Source organism: Haliotis rubra, unplaced genomic scaffold, assembly GCF_003918875.1.
Source record: "Haliotis rubra isolate DU_JTF1 unplaced genomic scaffold, ASM391887v1 Scf439, whole genome shotgun sequence".
Lineage (NCBI taxonomy): Eukaryota > Metazoa > Mollusca > Gastropoda > Lepetellida > Haliotidae > Haliotis > Haliotis rubra.
Window position 1 is genome coordinate 723,800 of NW_025767123.1, and position 20,827 is coordinate 744,626.

At 41.1% G+C, this 20,827-nt stretch overlaps 1 protein-coding gene across 1 annotated transcript; it reads left to right on the forward strand.

Annotated features, from left to right (window-relative positions):
• Positions 1-876: 876 nt before the first annotated feature.
• On the forward strand, positions 877-20,826 carry LOC124289288 (neuronal acetylcholine receptor subunit alpha-7-like). Its single transcript, XM_046725899.1, has 9 exons — positions 877-896; positions 1,741-1,777; positions 4,042-4,086; positions 9,136-9,245; positions 9,967-10,505; positions 16,801-16,994; positions 18,925-19,026; positions 20,310-20,333; positions 20,368-20,826. The coding sequence occupies exons 1-9, from the start codon at positions 877-879 to the stop codon at positions 20,689-20,691; spliced, it is 1,395 nt and encodes a 464-aa protein (XP_046581855.1). The 3' UTR covers positions 20,692-20,826.
• The last annotated feature ends 1 nt before the right edge of the window (position 20,827 follows it).

The following is a 20,827-nucleotide window of genomic DNA, read 5'->3' on the forward strand; positions in this document are numbered from 1 at the left end:
ACCTCCTGCCCTCCATTCAGTGTTCCGAGTGGAATCAGGACTGAAAAATGTCCCCAGAAACCTATGATTGTCATGAGAGATGTCTATTAATGGATGGAGGTCAAGCTCGGTAAATTGGGTGATTGTGTATCGTTTGTACTCAAGAGGATAACTCAATCACAGGATAGTCTGGTCCTGACTCGAGTACTTACTAACTGACTGAGTTTGGTTTTACGCCGCTTTTAGCAATATCACGGCGGGGAACACCAAAAATGGGCTTCACACATTGTACCCACACGATTACTTTGAGGCCCACGTCATATAGTGCAGCGTTGAACAATACACATTTATTTCAATGGCCATATGATAAGAAAAGGAGTAATTATAGCAATAAAGACATTGATGATAATATTCACTTAGTTGGTCGTGATAAGTCCTAAAATAGGTCGTAGCTGGGAACCCTGGGCAATGAGGGATCTTAACTTTACTGCTGGTCCTTTTGTAATGTAACAGAAAACTTGTCATCTTTGCTGCGAAAAATTACGGTATCATATATTTCAAAGTGTGTGACACTGAATCAAAAGGTAGACATCAGTCATTCTGCTCGGATTGGCAAAATCTAGACGAATGAAGTTGTTTGAGATATTAATTAAACTTCGTGTATGTCGATGATCAGATATCCTTTGGTAATGTTCAGTTACCAAATTGCTTTAAACTCCCCCCAAACGTTAGTGTCTACATTGGAAAACGGTTGAGCTACAGCCGAGCATGCATTTTCCGTGAAGACTTAAGGAGAGTCATATGACTGACTCTACCTCGAAGAGTTTTAGTTGAGCTTCGCGTTTCAGCATTGGTAGTAGTTACCAAAATACAAATACATGAAAACTCGTCTTTAAAATGGTGTCTTTGAAGAATCGGTAAGTGTGCATCTTCATCGAAGACATGGCATTATCGCGACACTTGTCTTGAATTAACTCGACGGTTCAAAGATTTCGGGATATCGAGAATTAACGAAAGTAACAGCGAATGAAAAAACCGGGACATTGTGAAATGTGGTTCAGTGGATAGCTATTTACAACGAAGGCCAAATTGGAACACTACGAAACTCTAAAACATCTCATATTTAAAAGTACGATCATCATTTTACTTCACGTCAGGCTAACACCACTGACTGAAAATGGGGTTCACTCTTTCAATTCACTGCAAAGAACAGAAGAGTACCGCTCCTGCCCTCAAGAACCAATACTCAATATAAATCAAACACATGGCATTCATGGCGTACCAATATTCAGATAATGAATATTAACCCGACCACAAAAAATTCTCATTTAGATAGTAGGTTTTTAAAGCCAATTTATCGGTCAGTGTTAATGTCCTATGAGAAGCTGAGTACGTCCAATCATCTCGCCCGTACATAGAACACCCGTCACTGCAGGGGCATTTGGGCACTCTTCTCTATTATTACCCGGCATCTTATGCCTCAGGACATTGAAGAAAATTACCTCTGTGCTGGAGAGTTCTAAATAAGCTTTACTTCCGGCTAAGCCAACAAACGACGACATAAAAAGCTATCTTAGTTATCGGAATTCGTTCTTTTATTACACAACTCTAGGTTTCCACGATAGTTACCTAGATGTTACATTTGGCGATCAATTTCGATCACTTTTTTCGATTCGGCACTGACGACCCAATATCTGTTTCAAACAGATAGGGTTATCTGCTGTGTCGTTTGATGTTCATTTTGCTTTGTTGCTTTTACAGTGCACAAAGTGAAAACGTGGAGTTCATTTCAGATATTGTATGTTTTGGAATCAATAGATGGAAACTGTGTGTTTCCATTGTCAAGTTGGTTTCTTTATCTTACAACGTACAAACTTGAACTCGGCTTCTGTCTTCCTGTGTCTTTTTGTGGTATTGATATCTGTCGAAGTATCAAAGCAATTTATTTACATACCGCAAGCAAATATTGAGTAGTTGCCATTTGAATGTAAACATTTAAACAGAAAATGAACTGTGTGTCTGTGATATTGCTTTGTTTATATATAGTATATACGAATTGACACTATGTTGCTATGATATTAAAGTGACTTTCGAGATTGGAAATTCAAATCCAAATTGGAGATCCAACTTTTTTGTATAAATGTCTGTACAGTTTGTGAATGTTCCCCTACAAATGATACTATTGCTGCATTGATTAACGCAGTATGAGTGAGTGAGTATGGTTTTACACCGCTTTTAGCAATATTCCAGCAACATCACGGCGGGGGACACTAGAAATGGGCTTCACACATTGTACCCATTTGGGGACTCGGACTTTGGTGTGACGAGTGAACGCTTTAACCAGTAGGCTACCTCACCGCCCCAGCTAATATAGGACAGAGTTGGCGTATCTCCTACACAGATACATATGTCATACAAGAGGATTCGAACCCGGGTCTTCGGCGTGACGAGCCAACGCTTTAACCACTAGGCTACCCCACCGCCCAATGCAGTATGAAGTCAGCACCAGAGAGACAGAGACCAGGGAACCGATCCGCAAAACGTTCGTAGCGCTACGACAAGCCTATAGTAAACTATAGAGTTACGACAAGTCGTAATGTTACGAACGCTTTGTTGATCGGGACCCAGACCTTTAGAGAAATATGTTTACATGAGAAATATGTTGTTATAAGAAAACTATGATGATGAATTTTTCCTGAGCGAAGCCCTACTGTCAAGTAGATTGACATTAGTCAACAGTTCATGTCCACGAAACGTTGTTCTGCCTCATAAAATAACAGACGTCTCTTTTTCGTTAAATGCTGCATTGTTCGTGTACATAATTGTAATGGCCAGTACTTTGTTCTATTTCTGTACATTTATTGTAGACGAAATTAGGTCTAGAGAGACGGTTGTAATACCCATTGATTTCCCGACTGACCAGATCAAAAACTGGTACATGATGACTTTTGTCATAAAATGCCTGCTAGTGCGGCCAATTATTTACAGGTCTTTCCAGAATAATGGTTGTGTACACGTATCACCCGGGGAACTAATGGGAAATGAAAAGTGTAAAAAGTTCATGTAAAAAGTAATATGTTTCTTAATGCAACTGTCAAAGGCAACACTATAGATGTCAATCAATGCAAATAAGGGCTTTTACCTCGTCATACAAACTGAAGAACGTATCACTGCCTAGCGTCAGAGTAGCCTTTTGTAGATAACAATGTAGTCTATTGAATGGCAATTCTCATGAAGTCCAGGAGGAGTAAACGAAACAAATTGACCAAACATCATTGAATGTATGCGTCCATTTGCCTCTACTTTCAGAAATATGAGGTGAGGTGAAATTGGGTTTAACGTCGTGCTTGAGAATATTTCGCTCATATGACGACGTGCATGCGTGTGTATGTATATGTGCGGCTGCTTGTACTAGCCCAGACTGAAGCTGGTTTTATGGTGCTAGCCCACTGAGATACCATGCCGCAGTGAAGCATGAATACCCCACTCAGAAACATTATACTGACTCCGAGCCGACCAGTACTTGTTGTACCCATTAATGCCGAGCACCAGACAGGGACCAACAAGTACCATATTTTAACGTCTTTTGGTATGACGCGGTCGGGGATCGAACCCGCGACCTTCCGCTTTCCGGGCAGACGCTCTAACCACTACACCACGGAGGCGGTCTCAGAAATATGAATAGTATTATATTACTTTAATTGGTATAAATAAATCTATAGATATTCCTATTCTGACTTTATTTTCACCATAATGTTGTGTAAACAGTTTGTTTTGCAAACAATTTACTTGCCCTTGTGTGCGTTTGTGACAGGTGCTTCCACAGGGGTAGGATACGCCTGGTATTACCACTATTTGATAATGATTCATAATCACACGCCCAGTATGAAGCCTGGCTCGTCCAACTGAATCTGCTTCTAGCAGATATTTCTTTTGTTTGCTATTTTAAGGGCTTTGCTGTTTTTATTGCTATTTCGCCTGGGATTCAAGACACCGGAAGCTTGTAGAACAGGTTTAGTGGATGTTTTGTCGCTTTTACTTACAAAATGTTTTGTTTTTCAGGACGAAAAGAATCAGATACTTACCACCAATTGCTGGCTGAACCAGGTGAGTCCGTGTATGCAGGTCATAAGAAGTAGGTATATTGTGTGGAGGAACTCCGTTTGTAAGTGTATTCATGTTGGAGGATGGCACCTTGTTGCAACATGTGTCCTTTCGAATGCAGAAATTATTATAGCTGGTATTATATGATGATATCGTTCAGCGACGGATGACAAGTTGGGATATATTAAGAAAGTATGATGGCATGACGTGAGTGAGTGGTGAGTGAGTTTAGTTTTACGCCGCACTCAGCAATATTCCACCTACATGGCATCGGTTTGTAAATAATCGAGTCTGGACCAGACAATACAGTGATCAGCAGCATGAACCTGAGCATTGACCTTCGCAGTTGGGATACGACCAAGTGTCGACCAAGTCAGCGAGCATGACAACCCGATCCCGTTAGTCGCCTCTTACGACAAGCATGGGTTACTGAAGACCAATATTCTAACCCGGATCCTCATGATCGTGACATGACGTATCTTATGAGGGGATAGTATATTCCATACCACCCAAAAGATGTTAAGTACCCCAAGTCATTCTTATAGTTTTTACTAGATCTTATATGTTCTCATGGAATAACTACAGTGATATGAACAACTCAAATGACCTTAAGAGAGTGAGATTCATACTGGATGTGTGGGAACGCGAAACATTTCGTGTGTATCCTAGTCCTTTCCGGATAAAACGGATTGTTGGGAATCTGTTTAGTTTAAACATATTTTATTCACAGTGTGAAAAGGATCGGGGACAAGTTCTTTCAACTTATTAAACCCCTCTCCAAGATATTTACAATAACTAATTACATCACAAGCAATTATTAGAAACAGAGACAGAGAAAGACTGAAAGATAACAGGGGGAAATGCTATAATACAAAGGTGTATAGACAGAAGACTACTGGAATCGTTTAGATTTGCATATATATTGATGTACATTTTTGAATATAATTTAATTTTTATGATTTGTCAGATCTGCAATGCCGTTTATAATAACAGATAATGTAATGGGAATGGGAATCTGTTGTAAAATATATCAGACGCATAAGGACAGACACATTTAAAACACAAATATTATTGATGTATGTCACAACGTAAAGAAGAAGTTGTCATCCATGACAATATGTTTGTTTTATTTGAACACCAACTTCTAAATGATCTCGCAAGAATCTCGACATGATACATTGTATTCGAACATACTAAATGAACTTCAGGCCCACGTGTTGAATATAAGTCATCATCAGAATATATGACATTGCAATACGATTTGAGAACACTTTTGCACAGTACAACTTAATACAACATGCCATCGCATTCAATTATACTACCTATTGCTCATACACAGTACTGTTGCGGAAAGTGATGGTCAGTATCTGACCTGAATACAGTGGCACAGTTTGTCATACTACGAAAACTGCTCAATCATGCGCCGATAGTTGTGATTGTCGAGGGAGTCGATTGAAATTGGTGCGTGTCATAGAGCACGAAGTAGTGAGTGAGTGAGTGAATATTGTTTTACGCCGCTTTTGCAATATTCCAGCAATATCACGGCGTGGGGACACTTTGTGGGGAATCGAACCCGGGTCTTTGGCGTGACGAGCCAATGCTTTAACCACTAGGCTACCCCACCGCCCAGAGTGAGAAGTAATACAATATACGAGTAATGCAATGTAGCATCACATAGTAATACCATGTAACAAAACGAAGTAATTTAATATAGCAGCACATAGTAACACGGCATTCGAGCACAGAGTAATACAATGTAACAGCACACAGAAATAATATAACAGCACATAGTAATACAATTAAACAGCATACAGTAATACAATGTAACAGCACATAGTAATACAATTAAACAGCACATAGTAATACAATGTAACAGCACATAGTAATACAATTAAACAGCACATAGTAATACAATGTAACAGCACATAGTAATACAATTAAACAGCAAATAGTAATACAATGTAACAGCACATAGTAATACAATTAAACAGCACATAGTAATACAATGTAACAGCACATAGTAATACAATGTAACATCACGCAAAAAAAATATAACAGCACATAGTAATACAATTAAACAGCATACAGTAATACAATGTAACAGCACATAGTAATACAATTAAACAGCACATAGTAATGCAATGTAACAGCACATAGTAATACAATGTAACATCACGCAAAAATAATTTAACAGCACATAGTAATACAATTAAACAGCACATAGTGATACAATGTAACAACACATAGTAATACAATGTAACATCACGCAAAAATAATATAACAGCACATAGTAAATACAATGTAACAGCACATAGTAATACAATGTAACAGCACATAGTAATACAATTAAACAGCACATAGTGATACATTGTAGCAACACAGTATTACTATCAAACATCGCATATTAAACAAATATATACTAGCACATAACGATACAACATCACATAGTAAAACAATATAAAATCACATAGTACAACAATGTTTTAGCACACGGTGATACAATTTAACAGCACATAATAAGATACATGTACCAATATAATATACTCAACAGCACCAAGTAATTCAATCTCACTTAACACTGGGTAACAGCATAAAGTACTGAAATCTCAAGTAACACAGTACAGCCAGTAAGTATGCTTTTCAGAATAGATTTGTTTGGCATCAAGCGCTATTACTAGAAGCCAGAATCACAGTGTATACACATACAGCGACCGGGAGCCAACCATACACATACTATACCCAATCTAAGCTTAAACTGCCTCATAAAATCAAGTCTATTGCCATGTAATACATATCATTGCATTCCATAACTTTTCAAGATTTTTTAGAAGTTTTCCAATAAATGCAAGTTTGAATATGGCTTTCCTGCACCTATGATTTGATTCACCACCACTTACACTTAATGTGGCAATTTCTTGAAGCGTTGAATGATTTGTCAGTGTACAAATGAACTTTTCACACAATCTACCTCATTACATTACATTACGGTTCATATTTACCCCTACAGACAAATCGTCGGTGTTGTAGCCACCCAAGGCTAAGTATGGCGGGAAGACGTTGCCATCCCACCCTGTCGTGTCTGGGAACAGTGGCGAGCAACGCAGATCTAGCCTTACCGGCATTTTTCTATTCACTTGATATCGCTCCAAATGTTATCTCGGCTAACAGGATAATATTGACCAAAACAGACAGTTAATTTGTCTGTTTATTCCCCTTCCACCACAGCCCCAGGCATACGTTTTGAAATTTGGGTGATCGTGCACGTGCCAAAAGTTGACGTTGCAATTGACTTCAATTGTGCACATGATTACTGAAATCAAAAAGTCAAACAGAATTGCAAAAACGTGTCTTCGTTGTCAAAGAACTTCACAAAGTTGGCTAAATTCAGCAAGAAACCTTGGTTATTTTCTTCAGGCGGTATCAGAGCAGCATTAATTCTCTGGCATATATTGCCACCAATAATGATATCATTCCATCTCCTCTGACATAGGATCGAAACTCCTAAAGTGAAAGGACAAAACAGTGTTATTTTGATTAGTCTGGGTGAAGCGGACCATTCTAATGATGTTTCTCCGACCAAGGATGTGGATCAACGCTTACCAGTTAGAAGACACACCTTCGTGCAAGAATTTGTAATAAAGTTATGAAGCATGTTTGTTTGCATCATTACAGGGCTAACCAAATTGTATTCTTGCTTTGATCTTGGCTGCCGTTATGTTTAATCAGTCAGTTGATTTGCAGAAATGCTTTAAGAGATTTTCAGTCAGAAAAAATAAGTTAACCCGATAAGACGTAAAACACTGGCTACGTGTTGATCCTTACCGCAGAAGATGACAAATACTTCACGTTGACTGGGCTCTGTCTACAAATTAGCTACGTCCCTTTGCTTTATGTCCGCAGACACGGTGTAGGCTTAACTGTGCTCAAGTTTACGCTTATATTGTCACGGGTTACCGTGAAACACTTTGGGAAGAGTTTGTATTTTTTACTTTGAAGCTTTCACTGTGAAATTATAAAAGAAACATTTTTGTAGAAAAGTTTGTAAAATATTTTATTGTTGTGTGAAGTACCTGTTGGCGCCTAGGGGACTCTACATACCATCACAGGGCGCTGGAGTAGCCTAGTCGTTAAAGCGTTCGCTAATCAATGTGTGTATCCCATTTCTGGAGTTCCCGCCGCGATATTGCTGGAATATTGCTAAAAGCGGCGAAAAACCATACTCACTCACTCACTACATCCGATCAAAATACACATTCACACACGCGCACCCAAGCGCGCACACACTCAAACGTAAATACACATAACACCCATTTACACATTCTCAAACATTGGCACAAATACACACACACACACACACACACACGCACGGACGCTCCACTTAATACCAGCAGCTCAACAACACAATGAACACATCACAGAGAGTGTGACACACAGAGACGCATACACAGACAAAGTCGCACAGAAACACAAGTGTACAAACACACAAACACGAGCAGCTCAGAAGCACATAGAGTGAGTTTAGTCTTACGCCGGTTTTAGCAATATTCCAGCAATAGCACGGCGGGGGACACCAGAAATAGGTTTCACATATAGAAGCACATTGAACATAGGCACAGGTAGAGAAAGTGACACACGGAGACGCACACATAGACAAAGACACACATAAACACAAGACACACATCCACGTACGTGTACGGACACACGAACACCGTCAGGTTAGTAACAAATTCCACACACACACACACACACACATTGAACACAAGACACACATTGAACACAAGACACACATGCACGTACGTGTACGGACACACGAACACCGTCAGGGTAGAAACACATTCCACACACACACACACACACACGCACGCACGCACATTGAACACAGACACACATTGAACACATAGCGGGTATAACGTCTTTCTTTGTACAGCTAATTAGAATTATGTATCCTGAATAAAGGGCATATTGCGATGAAGAATTACACATTTGTTGCCACACAGGTGTTGTCCGCTTGTTGACGTCTATGTATTTTAACCATTCCGGTTGATGTTTCAGATGTGGTTGGATTACGGTTTGAGGTGGGACCCTGACAAGTATGGCGGCATCAAGGTGATCCGTCTCCCTCACGACTCCGTGTGGCGGCCAGACGTACTGCTTTACAACAAGTACGTCTTCAAGTTTGTTGTTTCTTTCTTTGTTGTTTTACGCCGTACTCAGCACTATTCAAGCTATATCTCGTCGGTCTGTAAATAATCGAGTCTGGGCCAGACAATCCAGTGATCAACATCATGAGCATCGATCTACGCAATTGGGATACGATCAATATGTGTCAACCAAGTCAGCGAGCTTGACCACCTGATCCCGTTAGTCGCCTCTTACGACAAGCATGGGTTACTGAAGACCAATTCTTACCTGGATCTTCAGGGTCCTGAAACCGCTAGTTGAGATTTTCCGTCACATGTTTCCATTACGTAGCGCAAAAGCCCGAACTGAAGCAAGTCTAGATTTTTGTCACTTTCAGAGACGTCTCAATTGCACACTTTTTCAATTTATATAGCGTAATTTGTTCCTAAGTTTCCTTTGTTTCATAGTTTCATAGAGTAAGCGTTAGGAGCCAACAATGTCATATTGTGGTTTTGTGTAAGTAGAACAATATTTTTTTCGATGGAAAACTTGACAGGATAAATTGTTTTGAAAACATTATTTATTACTTTTCTCTTTTTCTGTTCGGTGACCGAAAAGATATGTTCTGTTTATGATGAAAATGTCCGCCCCCATCCCCCCAAAATATTACCATACTAAATCTCTCCGCATTAGCGATGCATGTCAGTATAAAGAAACAGTATCGTGACCTTCACCTTGACCTTATTTACCTTCACCTTGCAGCGCCGACGTCTCGTCATTCTTCTCCTCAATAAGCTCCAACGTGATCGTCAACAACGAAGGCAACGTCACGTGGTTGTCAATGGTGATCTTCAAAAGTTCGTGTTCCATCAACGTCCGATATTTTCCATTCGACGAACAGAATTGTTCCTTGTTGTTTTCTTCGTGGACCTACGACGGTTTACAACTTGACCTCGTCATGAACTCTCCACATGGCGACACGTCAAACTATATCCACAACAGCGAATGGCTACTGGTCAAACTACTGGTCAAACGCAACGTGCAGTACTATTCCTGTTGTGACGAACCGTACCCGGATATAACGTACTATATTCACATCAGGCGACGTCCGTTGTTCTATATATTCAACATGATATTACCGTGTATATTGATAACGTTGGTGGCGTTGTTAGGGTTCTATATACCCTCAGACTCAGGAGAGAAGGTGACGATGGGGATTACGACGTTGCTGTCGATGACGGTGTTCATGATGTTGGTGACGGAGAATATGCCCCCGACGTCGGATGTGCTACCTCTCATAGGTAAGTTATGGTCCTTTCTATGTGACGGTGCCGCCAGTGGGACAGGATACGCTCACCTATTCCGGAACAACTCATTATTATGAGTCATTATTCGATAGTGATTCTTAAATATACTCATGCCAATAATGGTTGTCACCCCCTTCAATTTTTTAATTGGAGAGGGGGTGTCGGGTGTTGGTGTGAGGTGTCTGTAGGGTTGGGGTGGGGAGGGGGGTGACAACCACTATTGGCATGAGTATACATGCGGAATTATATTTGCTATACGATATTTAATAATTAGATTTACAATGATTGTAGAAAGGGATTTGTTTATTTACGATAAACGTCTGATGTGCAACCTCTTATAGATACGTCATGACACTAAAAGTTTCTTTACGATAGGGGCGGTGGGGTAGCCTAGTGGTTAAAGCGTCCCCTCGTTACGCTGAAGACCCGGGTTCGACTTCCCACACGGGTACAATGCGTGAAGCCCATTTCTGGTGTTCCCCGCCGTGATATTGCTGGAATATTGCTACAAATGCGTAAATTCATATTCACCTACTAACTTGCGAGCTAGCGAGCTACCTCTGATGATGTATTACATACTACTCAAAAATCGCACGGATCTACTGGTTGTTTCATTGTAGTGTAACTGATGTGACCGATTAACATCGTGATATGAAGGAATCGAGTGAGTGATCTGACTATTCCATATGCGTCATATAAGCATCTGATTATTTAATTTGTAATCAAACCGAATGGTATTCTTTTAACAGGCCTGTTGACTTTAGAATCAGTTGCTATATGTGCCTTGTTATATTGTAGTAAGTTCATAAGCGTTATGAGATATTCAGCTATCAATAGTCATAATTATGGTGAACGTAATTGAACCCTTGTTACCGTGTACTTTGTTTGCCATATCGTTTCAGACCCAACAAAACTACGGTTTATGTTAAGTGTTAAAGGGTCTTCCAGTCTCTGGTTATCGCTCGATGGCTTTCTTGAAGATTTTCTTGCACAATAAATGCCATAGTTTAGTGTATATTCGCAATACTTAGCCGGACTGAATACCACATTGTATAATGTTTACATCAGTAAGGTTTGAACATGTAACGTCAGTACAATATAATATTTAGCCTGGACCAACATCTGAAAAAGATTCCACTTGATGCAAAGCGCGAATAGCTGTGGAACTTGTAAGAATGGATCACTGACGATCGGTCTTGACACCGGGTGTTCGCATACAGCATGGCCAGTCCTAGTCATTCACGCAATTTAAAAAGTAACTTTATTACCTGATGCTGCACAACTCTGCTATAAAAAGGAGGCCTGTAAATACACCAGAATAAGGAGTGAGTGAGTGAGTTTAGTTTTACGCCGCACTCAGCAATATTCCAGCAATATTGCGGACCAGACTAAGGAGGTACCAATAAACAAATACATCCAGTGACACGTTTCGTATTGCTGCTGAAATAGTGCTAAACTGCGTAAACCTTCTCTCCTGCTGTGGGAAAAATTAGGGTGGTTGTTTCTCGTAAATATGTGAATGAGTGAGTGAGTTTGGTTTTACGCCGCTTTTAGCAATATTCCAGCAATATCATGACGGTGGACACCAGAAATGGGCTTCACACATTGTACCCAAGTGGGAATCGAACCCTGCCTTCTGTGTGACGAGCAGACGCTTTAACCACGAGGCTACCCTAATGCCCAACGAAAACATGGGGCGCTTCCCTCTGGATCTGACACAAGTAACGCGTAGTGATAGACCATCTGGTAATGTTCAGCACTAGGATTGGGATTGAAATCATAGTAAGATATTGTTATGTCAACTTACAAAGTGATTACATCGCTTGTCCGTTAGTGTGGTAGATTCCGTTCAGATAGTGTTGCGTCTGGGGATCAAATGGAGCACTATCAGGTTCAACGGAATCTTTATTCGAAGTCATCTGTTTATCAAGGATGGGTTTTGATATAATAAGCACGGACACTTGTTCAACTCAATCAGTTGGTTACGGTACTTCTAATGCTAATTGTGGGACGATGTGTGAGTATTGGTATATCTAGATATCTCGTGTATGAACTCTCTAAGTTTTTGTAATGTTTTGTTTTTTGGGTTTTTTTGTTGTTGTTTTTGGTTTTTTTGGTGTGTTGTTTCAAAACACAGAAACTTGCGTCCTTTTAAGGACATGTTAAGTTTACAAATGTATATCACGTCAGCATACGTCACAATAACCTTATTCTTCATTTTAAAACACTTTTTGGTTTGGAGCCGTGAATATTCGGGCTAGAATTGGTCTTCATCAACCCATGCTTGTCGGAAGAGGCGTCTAACGGGATCGAGTACGATCAGACACGCTGACTTTGTTGACATGTCATCGTTTCCTAATTACGTAGATCTCTGCTCATGATGTTGATTGTCTTGTCCAGACTCGATTATATACAGACCTCGATTATTTATTGCTGGAATATTGCTGAGTGCGGCGTTAAGCAACAAACAAACAAAAGGTTTCGGTGTGAAGTGTTGTCTACATTAGTCCAATGTCTGGCCGGGACGGTGGGGTAGCCTAGTGGTTAAAGCGTTGGCTCGTCACGCCGAAGATACTGGTTCGAATCCCCACATGGGTACAATGTGTGAAGCCCATTTCTGGTGTCCCCCGCCGTGATATTGCTGGAATATTGCTAAAAGCGGCGTAAAACTAAACTCACTCACTCACTCACCCCATGTCTGGCCACTCTTTGTCAGCAACGCCAGTACAGAGTTTCTTACCTTCATCCCTTAATGGGATTCGTCTTGACGGTAAATGAAACGAAAGGTTTTCCCATATGTTTCTACAGTAATGGTATATTTTTTTACGAAACATCTAGGCATTAAAAAGCTCAAACATGTTCATGTGTGCACAGTCTGGCCTTAAAGCAGCAGTAATAACCAAACATGTGGCTTGTTTTGCAAGTTCCTCTTTCCTTGACCGAGGCGAACTACACCCACGCTTTCGCACCAAATGTCACCTACTTCATAATATCTAATGTCACATTCGGCCTACATCAGCTTGTTAAAATAGCAGTGATAATTGAGAGGTGATCAGTTTCAATTACTTGATGGATATACAGATGTCTTAATCCGCGCTGACGGTTCTCCACAAGGGCGGTTGTGTGGACAACTCATTTTGGCTTGTAGTAGGACAGTCATAATGGTCCTCCACTGTGTCAGTGATCCTCTTTTGGCTAGCATTTAACGTCAATTGGAATATGGTTCCATGGATAATGGAGGCTGGTTATTGTCTGGCGTTGACGTTTATGTTAACATTGTCTTTCCCTTAACACCATTCTGTCACTCTGTATTGGCGGTGGGGTAGCTCAGTGGTTAAAGCGTTAGCTCGTCACGACGAAAACCCGGGTTCGATTTCCTACCTGTGTACAATGTGTGAAGCCCATTTCTGGTGCCCCCCGCCGTAATATTGCTGGAATATTGCTAAAAGCGGCGTAGAACCATACTCACTCACTGTCACTCTATACACAATAGGACCACCGCCATATAGCTGGGAAAACTAAACTCACTCAGTCACTATACTCAATAGCTGGAACGCTCAACAATGCTAACTAAGCGAAAAAGCATTCATATACTTTTACTTTGCTAAACACCACAGTGAAGACTGTAGCTACCACAATGACAATAGGGGCGGTGGGGTAGCCTAATGGTTAAAGCGTTCGCTCGTCACGCCGACCCGGGTTCGATTCCTCGACATGGGTACAATGTATGAAGCCCATTTCCGGTGTCCCCCGCCGTGATATTGCTGGAATATTGCTAAAAGCGGCGTAAAACCAAAACTCACTCACTCACAATGACAATAGGATGTTTTGGACTAGGCAAACCAGTAGATCCAAACACGAACCATATATCGGGGCACACGAAAAGACTTGGTCAGAGAGACATATCAATCGACTTCAGGCCATGGTGCTCAGAAAGTATAGTTGCTAGATCTACTCTGGCCGTGTTCCAAATTTTTTTCTAGTTAACGTCTATTGGCTTGACGGATCTGACGCCAAGATCCACATACCACCTCTTTCTCCTACGAACGTTTGTTACAGTTCGCAGGTTCCAAATCCGATCTCTCAATATCTGAATTGTTAGAGTTAGAGAAAGCCATCGTGTGATATCACTGACTGACTGAGTTTTGGTTTTACGCCGCTTTTAGCAATATTCCAGCAACATCACGCCGGGGGACACCAGAAATGGGCTTCACACATTGTACGCATGTGGGGATTCGAACCCAGGTCTTCGGCGTGACGAGCCAACGCTTTAACCACCAGGCTACCCCACCGCCCCGTGTGATATCAAAAGATTGGAAGAACGTCTATAATATGTGAATATAATAGCTAAAAATCGACTTATTTTCGTTTTTCACTAGTGATATGATACAGTAACAGGTGTAGAAATATTAAAACCCCGTTCGGGAAATAGTGCCGAAACTTTTACTACTGGATTACTGATGAACAGTGATGACACCAGGTGTTCGTTTGTGCTAAAATTAGTAAACTTAGCAAATGCAAGCCTCCTTTGCGACCCCCTCAGCGCTTGGAAGAGCCATCTATGATTATCTTAGTTACTACATGTACCCGGTCGCTCACTCTTGCCAGAAAAGGGGCGGTGGGGTAGCCTAGTGGTTAAGGCGTTGGTCGTCACGCCGAAGACCCGGGTTCGATTCCCCACATGGGCACAATGTGTCAAGCCCATTTCTGGTGTTCCCCGTCGTGATATTGCTGGGATATTGCTGAAAGCGGCGTAAAACCATACTCACTCACTCTTGCCAGAAAAGCTAGTAAGGTTGTCAGCCTCCTCAAACAGATATGTTATGTCACATGAAATAGTGATCAGTGTGAGGGTTGCTAACACTATGTTGTAATCCGGTCTTTTGAGAAGTAATTCTGTCAAAGGAATAGTTAACATGCTTTTCTGCTTAAGTCCCTAAAACTCCTTGAATTGATAATACAAAACATTCCAGATAAAAATACCAGCAATCGGACAATTGAAACGAATTTAAAACAGAAGCAGAATCAAACGAAGATTTGTTTTATCGACGTAGCTTCTCTTGCTGAGTGTGATATCGGTTTTACATTTGATAAACTAGGCTCGGAAGACTGGAGCTATCGAAGCTTTGTTGGATCCAACGGTAATCAAGGGGATCATTAAATATGAGTTTCAAAGTAATGCTAGCACACGATATTGCGATGTAAAACTGAACAAATCAATACCTGTTAGTATGCCAAGTAATTATGGTCGGTATCAGAGGTCAATGTCATTTGCCATTTTGTAGTCGGATTCATCTAATTCGTTTTAATTATTAAGATCGCGTTCGAACGAAATAACGTGTTTTTGGAGACATCGACCACGTTTGATGAAACATAATATTATTTCCAGGAGCAATAATTACGCATGTTCAAATAATTGAATTGTTCTGAAACGTTGTTTGGTTTTGAGGATTTTCAGCATGGCGACCTTGATCTTCTCATCTCGTCCATCTTTCGATTCAAAAAGGATTCTCTATTGGGACTGCATGTGGCCCAGTCACGTAGGCAACACCATTATTTGTAACGTGTGTTCATTTGGCGTGCATTGATCATGTATTAGTGGTTTGGTTCTAATTAACGGACTTGGTCTGCCTGCACCAGACCCCTAATACTGGTTTCATCAAACTATGAACATTCTTTGACCTTCAGTAGTTCAAACTGTTTACAAACATCAATCAGTCATGACTTGACAACCAAAAGAAAGTATAATCGTGAACATGGGGTCTGATGAAACAATTTACAAACTTTAAAACGGTGAAAACAGTCACCGAACACGGTAAATACATCTATAATACCCGTAAATGCATCAGCCCATTTCCTGAGGTTATTCGTCATGCTACTGCTCTCTCTCATTGTTTGATCAAGGTTACAACATTCAGGGCAGTTCCCTGATTTGACTTGAACCATCACGAGCTTTAGGTGAACAAATTACTAGCCTTTGCATGTGCTTAGACGGTGGCAACGGTGTGGCAGGATATGCTAACCGTTATACGTATATCATTACTATTTTAGTAGGGACTCTGTGAACATGGTCGGAATGATGATATGGTCGGAATTGTACTATTTCCTGGATGTGGAAAGGGTTTTCTTCGTTATCATTGTCTGTTTCACTTTTAAACATCATCAAGCACGAGATATATTTTATGTTGCCAGACAGTATATCTGAAATACTGTTCTCATCGTCGTACCATCAACTCACTTACCATCCACCCAAGATCACATTATGGCTAATACGGACACTTTGTTGCAGGTATCTACTACGGTATGACGATATTTATCGTTTCCTTCGCAACGGGCATGACAGTGTTCACCCTGAACATTCACCACAAGGGCACCAGGGGACGAGAAGTACCCAGCGTCATCAGGAAGATCGCCTTCAGCTGTCTGGCGAAGATGTTCTGCATCAAAGTACAGAATTCAAAAGCCCCTGCATCAACGGCAGTGGTAAGTTGACAAGACCATATCCAACTGTCAGTTGTCTCGAAGCGTCGACTTTGGGCATTCCCGAGGCATTGTGGGAAAACGTATTCTACTTTCGAAGTTCCCATTCATGTGATCATAATGTGGGATACCTTTGTATCGAGTTATATGTTGTTCGAGAGAACAGAATACCGACCACAATGCTGCGGATACGGTTGTTTTAAAGGCAGAGTACTACAGTGGGACCGCGTGTAAAATCAATATAAGAAGACACCCACGTTTTAAATAAGATAGGAGATAGTGCAAAGCTAGAGTCGCATGTCGTGTAAACCTGCAATGCTAGGCCTGAATTACGAGTTCGGTTGCAACCCTTAGTTGAGGCTTTGGATCGAAAACCAAAAGATTTGATTACGTGTTTAATTATTTACATTGAATTATGGTGTAGATTGAATACCTGTAGAATTCATATGTGACTGCAACCTAGGCAGTGAAGTTTTTGATTGCCTGCAACCTACGCAGTGAATTTCTTGATTGACTGCAACCTAGACAGTGAATTGTTTTATTGACTGCAACCTAGGCAGTGAATTTCTTGATTGCTTGCAACCTAGACAGTGAATTTCTTGATTGACTGCGACCTAGACAGTGAATTTCTTGATTGACTGCAACCTAAGCAGTGAATTTCTTGATTGACTGCAACCTAGACAGAGAATTTCTTGATAGACTGCAACCTAGGCAGTGAATTTCTTGATTGACTGCAACCTAGACAGTGAATTTCTTGATTGACTGCAACCTAGGCAGTGAATTTCTTGATTGACTGCAACCTAGACAGTGAATTTCTTGATTGCCTGCAACCTAGACAGTGAATTTCTTGATTGCCTGCAACCTAGGCAGTGAATTTCTTGATTGACTGCAACCTAGGCAGTGAATTTCTTGATTGCCTGCAACCTAGGCAGTGAATTTCTTGATTGACTGCAACCTGAACAGTGAATTTCTTGATTGACTGCAACCTAGACAGTGAATTTCTTGATTGCCTGCAACCTAGACAGTGAATTTCTTGATTGCCTGCAACCTAGGCAGTGAATTTCTTGATTGACTGCAACCTAGGCAGTGAATTTCTTGATTGCCTGCAACCTTGGCAGTGAATTTCTTGATTGACTGCAACCTAGACAGTGAATTTCTTGATTGACTGCAACCTAGACAGTGAATTTCTTGATTGACTGCAACCTAGGCAGTGAATTTCTTGATTGACTGCAACCTTGACAGTGAATTTCTTGATTGACTGCAACCTAGGCAGTGAATTTCTTGATTGACTGCAACCTTGGCAGTGAATTTCTTGATTGACTGCAACCTAGACAGTGAATTTCTTGATTGACTGCAACCTAGGCAGTGAATTTCTTGATTGACTGCAACCTAGACAGTGAATTTCTTGATTGACTGCAACCTTGGCAGTGAATTTCTTGATTGCTTGCAACCTAGGCAGTGAAATTCTTGATTGCCTGCAACCATGGTCATGAATTTCGTGTTTGACTGCTACCATGGTAATTAATTTCGTTTTGACTGCAACCATGGTGATTAATTTCGTGTTTGACTGCAATTCTGGTGATTAATTTCGTGTTTGACTGCAACGCTGGTATTGAATTACTTGCAATGTGATATTATACGACGATGGAGTTATGACCAATCCTTGATAGTATGGCAACAGCACACTAAAAACTGAATCTTTTATTAGCTCCTGACAAACACTAAAATACAAAGCCAACTATGCCATATTGCAAGCCCAACTTGGACTGAACTACTGCTGATAGTGACAGACGTCCTGATCAATAGTACGTTAATCAGTTTGCTCAATCCTTCACCCCCTCAAAACACAACCCCACCCTCCCATTGTTTAATGTGTCAACGCTGTGACCCCACTGCCTCGACGTCAATCAGACTCCATTACCTAATGTTTCAGTTCACACCAGATTGCAATGGAACGACCGGAAGTAGTTCCTACATCCGGTTTAAAATGGCGCCTCAAAGCGACCCGGAGAGTGCCCCATCAAAGCCAGTTGTAGTAAGTTTCCTGTTGGGTGGGATTTATGTATATTTTGAGGGTAGTAAATCAAGTCGCAATCTCGTCAGTTACAGCGAAGTTAACGATTGGTACTGGCATCTTCATTAAGAGAAATTAGACTTGAGCTCTTAATCAGCTGCCGCATTACTCGTGATGTTAAATCATCTATTAACAATGATTGATTATTCGCTGTAATCAATTAAATTATTATTTAATTCAAATGTAATTTTCCCCCGAAAAAAGTACTGTGTTTGGTAAGTCATATCATTTTCGATACTGTTAGCTGCATTAGAGTGAAATTCCGTTCATCCGGAGGTGAGGATTCTCACTTATGTCGAAGAGAGTAGGACATTTCTTGAAGCCTGAATCAGGCTTAAAGTGTGATGTGTTTCCCCGAATAAAAGTACTGTGTTTGGTAAGTCATATCATTTTCGATACTGTTAGCTGCATTAGAGTTAGACCCCGTTTGTCCAGACGGGAGTATTCTCACTAATGTCGAAGAGAGTAGCACATTTCTTGAAGCCTGAATCAGGCTTAAAGTGTGATGTGTTTCTATACACGAAAACGTCCCCAGTTACCGCCAGATAGATTAGATGTCCAGATTAAGGGTGTCAGGATTAAAGGTTTCCCCATTAACGAGGTTTCAGTATAGCTGTCTCGGCTATGCGGTAGCCTGGTAGGTCGTGATGTCGCCCATAACACACACGATCCGGTTCGATTCCCGTACGACGTACTGTAGAATGTTATTACAAGCCGAGTAAAACCCATGCAGTCACTCACTCGCCCATTTTTCATGGGGACCCCGGAGATGATGTGACATCTATGGCGTAAACAGCAAATCGCCAACATCTTTAGTATCGACCCGTGAAGATCCGGGGTAGAATAGGTCTTCAGCAACCCATGCTTGCCACAAAAGGCGACTATGCTTGTCGTAAGAGGCGACTAACGGGATCGGGTGGTCAGGCTTGCTGACTTGGTTGACATATGTCATCGGTTCCCAATTGCGCAGATCGATGCTCATGCTGTTGATCACTGGATTGTCTGGTCCAGACTCGATTATTTACAGACCGCCGCCATATAGCTGGAATATTGCTGAGTGCGGCGTAAAACTCAACTCACTCACTCACTCATCTTTAGTATCGATACTGACTTGAAATTCGTGTGAGTAAGGAATCATTTAGATCTCAGATCATACATCCCACATTGCACGCTATTTCCGTAACAAAGTATTATCCAAAGTATGTTTAGGTCAGTCAGTGAGCATTGCTTTTGTTTTTCTGCAGGATTTCAAATCGGCTGCCCCCGAGGTCCCTCCCTACAATAGGCATGGTGGATGTTAAGCTGGAGGACCCCTTGTCTACAAACGGCGGACTCGGTACACATCTTTCCCATCGCTTCCGGTCTGGACAAGCCGGAAGTAGTGCAGTGGTGGAGAACTTTGAGCAACAATTCATGCGGGTTCTACAAAAAGTATATCAGACAATTGAACAAAACGAAATACGATTAGCGGACCAGGACAGACGGGAAGCTATCAAAATAGAATGGCAGCAGGTTGCACAGATAGTGGATAGAATGCTGTTGTCAGGATTTGTGGCCCTCACGATGGTTATAACAGGCGTTGTACTGCTCGGAGCACCGGCATCTGTCAGCAGCCTGACGTCATAATGTGTGATACGGAATTACGGGAAGAAGTTGGGACGAAGAACCAAAATGTTGGTCACTACCAGATGCCGCCATGTTGGTGTTTTCAAGGAACAGGAAGGATTATCACTACAATACATTTGACATAAAGTGCCAAGAT

What these genes read in the sequence shown, in the direction of transcription:
- LOC124289288 (XM_046725899.1), top strand. Translation starts at nt 877, where the DNA reads ATGGTGTCTTTGAAGAATCG. An exon ending in CCAATTGCTGGCTGAACCAG is followed by an intron (nt 4,087 to 9,135) that starts GTGAGTCCGTGT and finishes TTGATGTTTCAG; the next exon opens with ATGTGGTTGGATTACGGTTT. An exon ending in CCCCTGCATCAACGGCAGTG is followed by an intron (nt 16,995 to 18,924) that starts GTAAGTTGACAA and finishes CTAATGTTTCAG; the next exon opens with TTCACACCAGATTGCAATGG.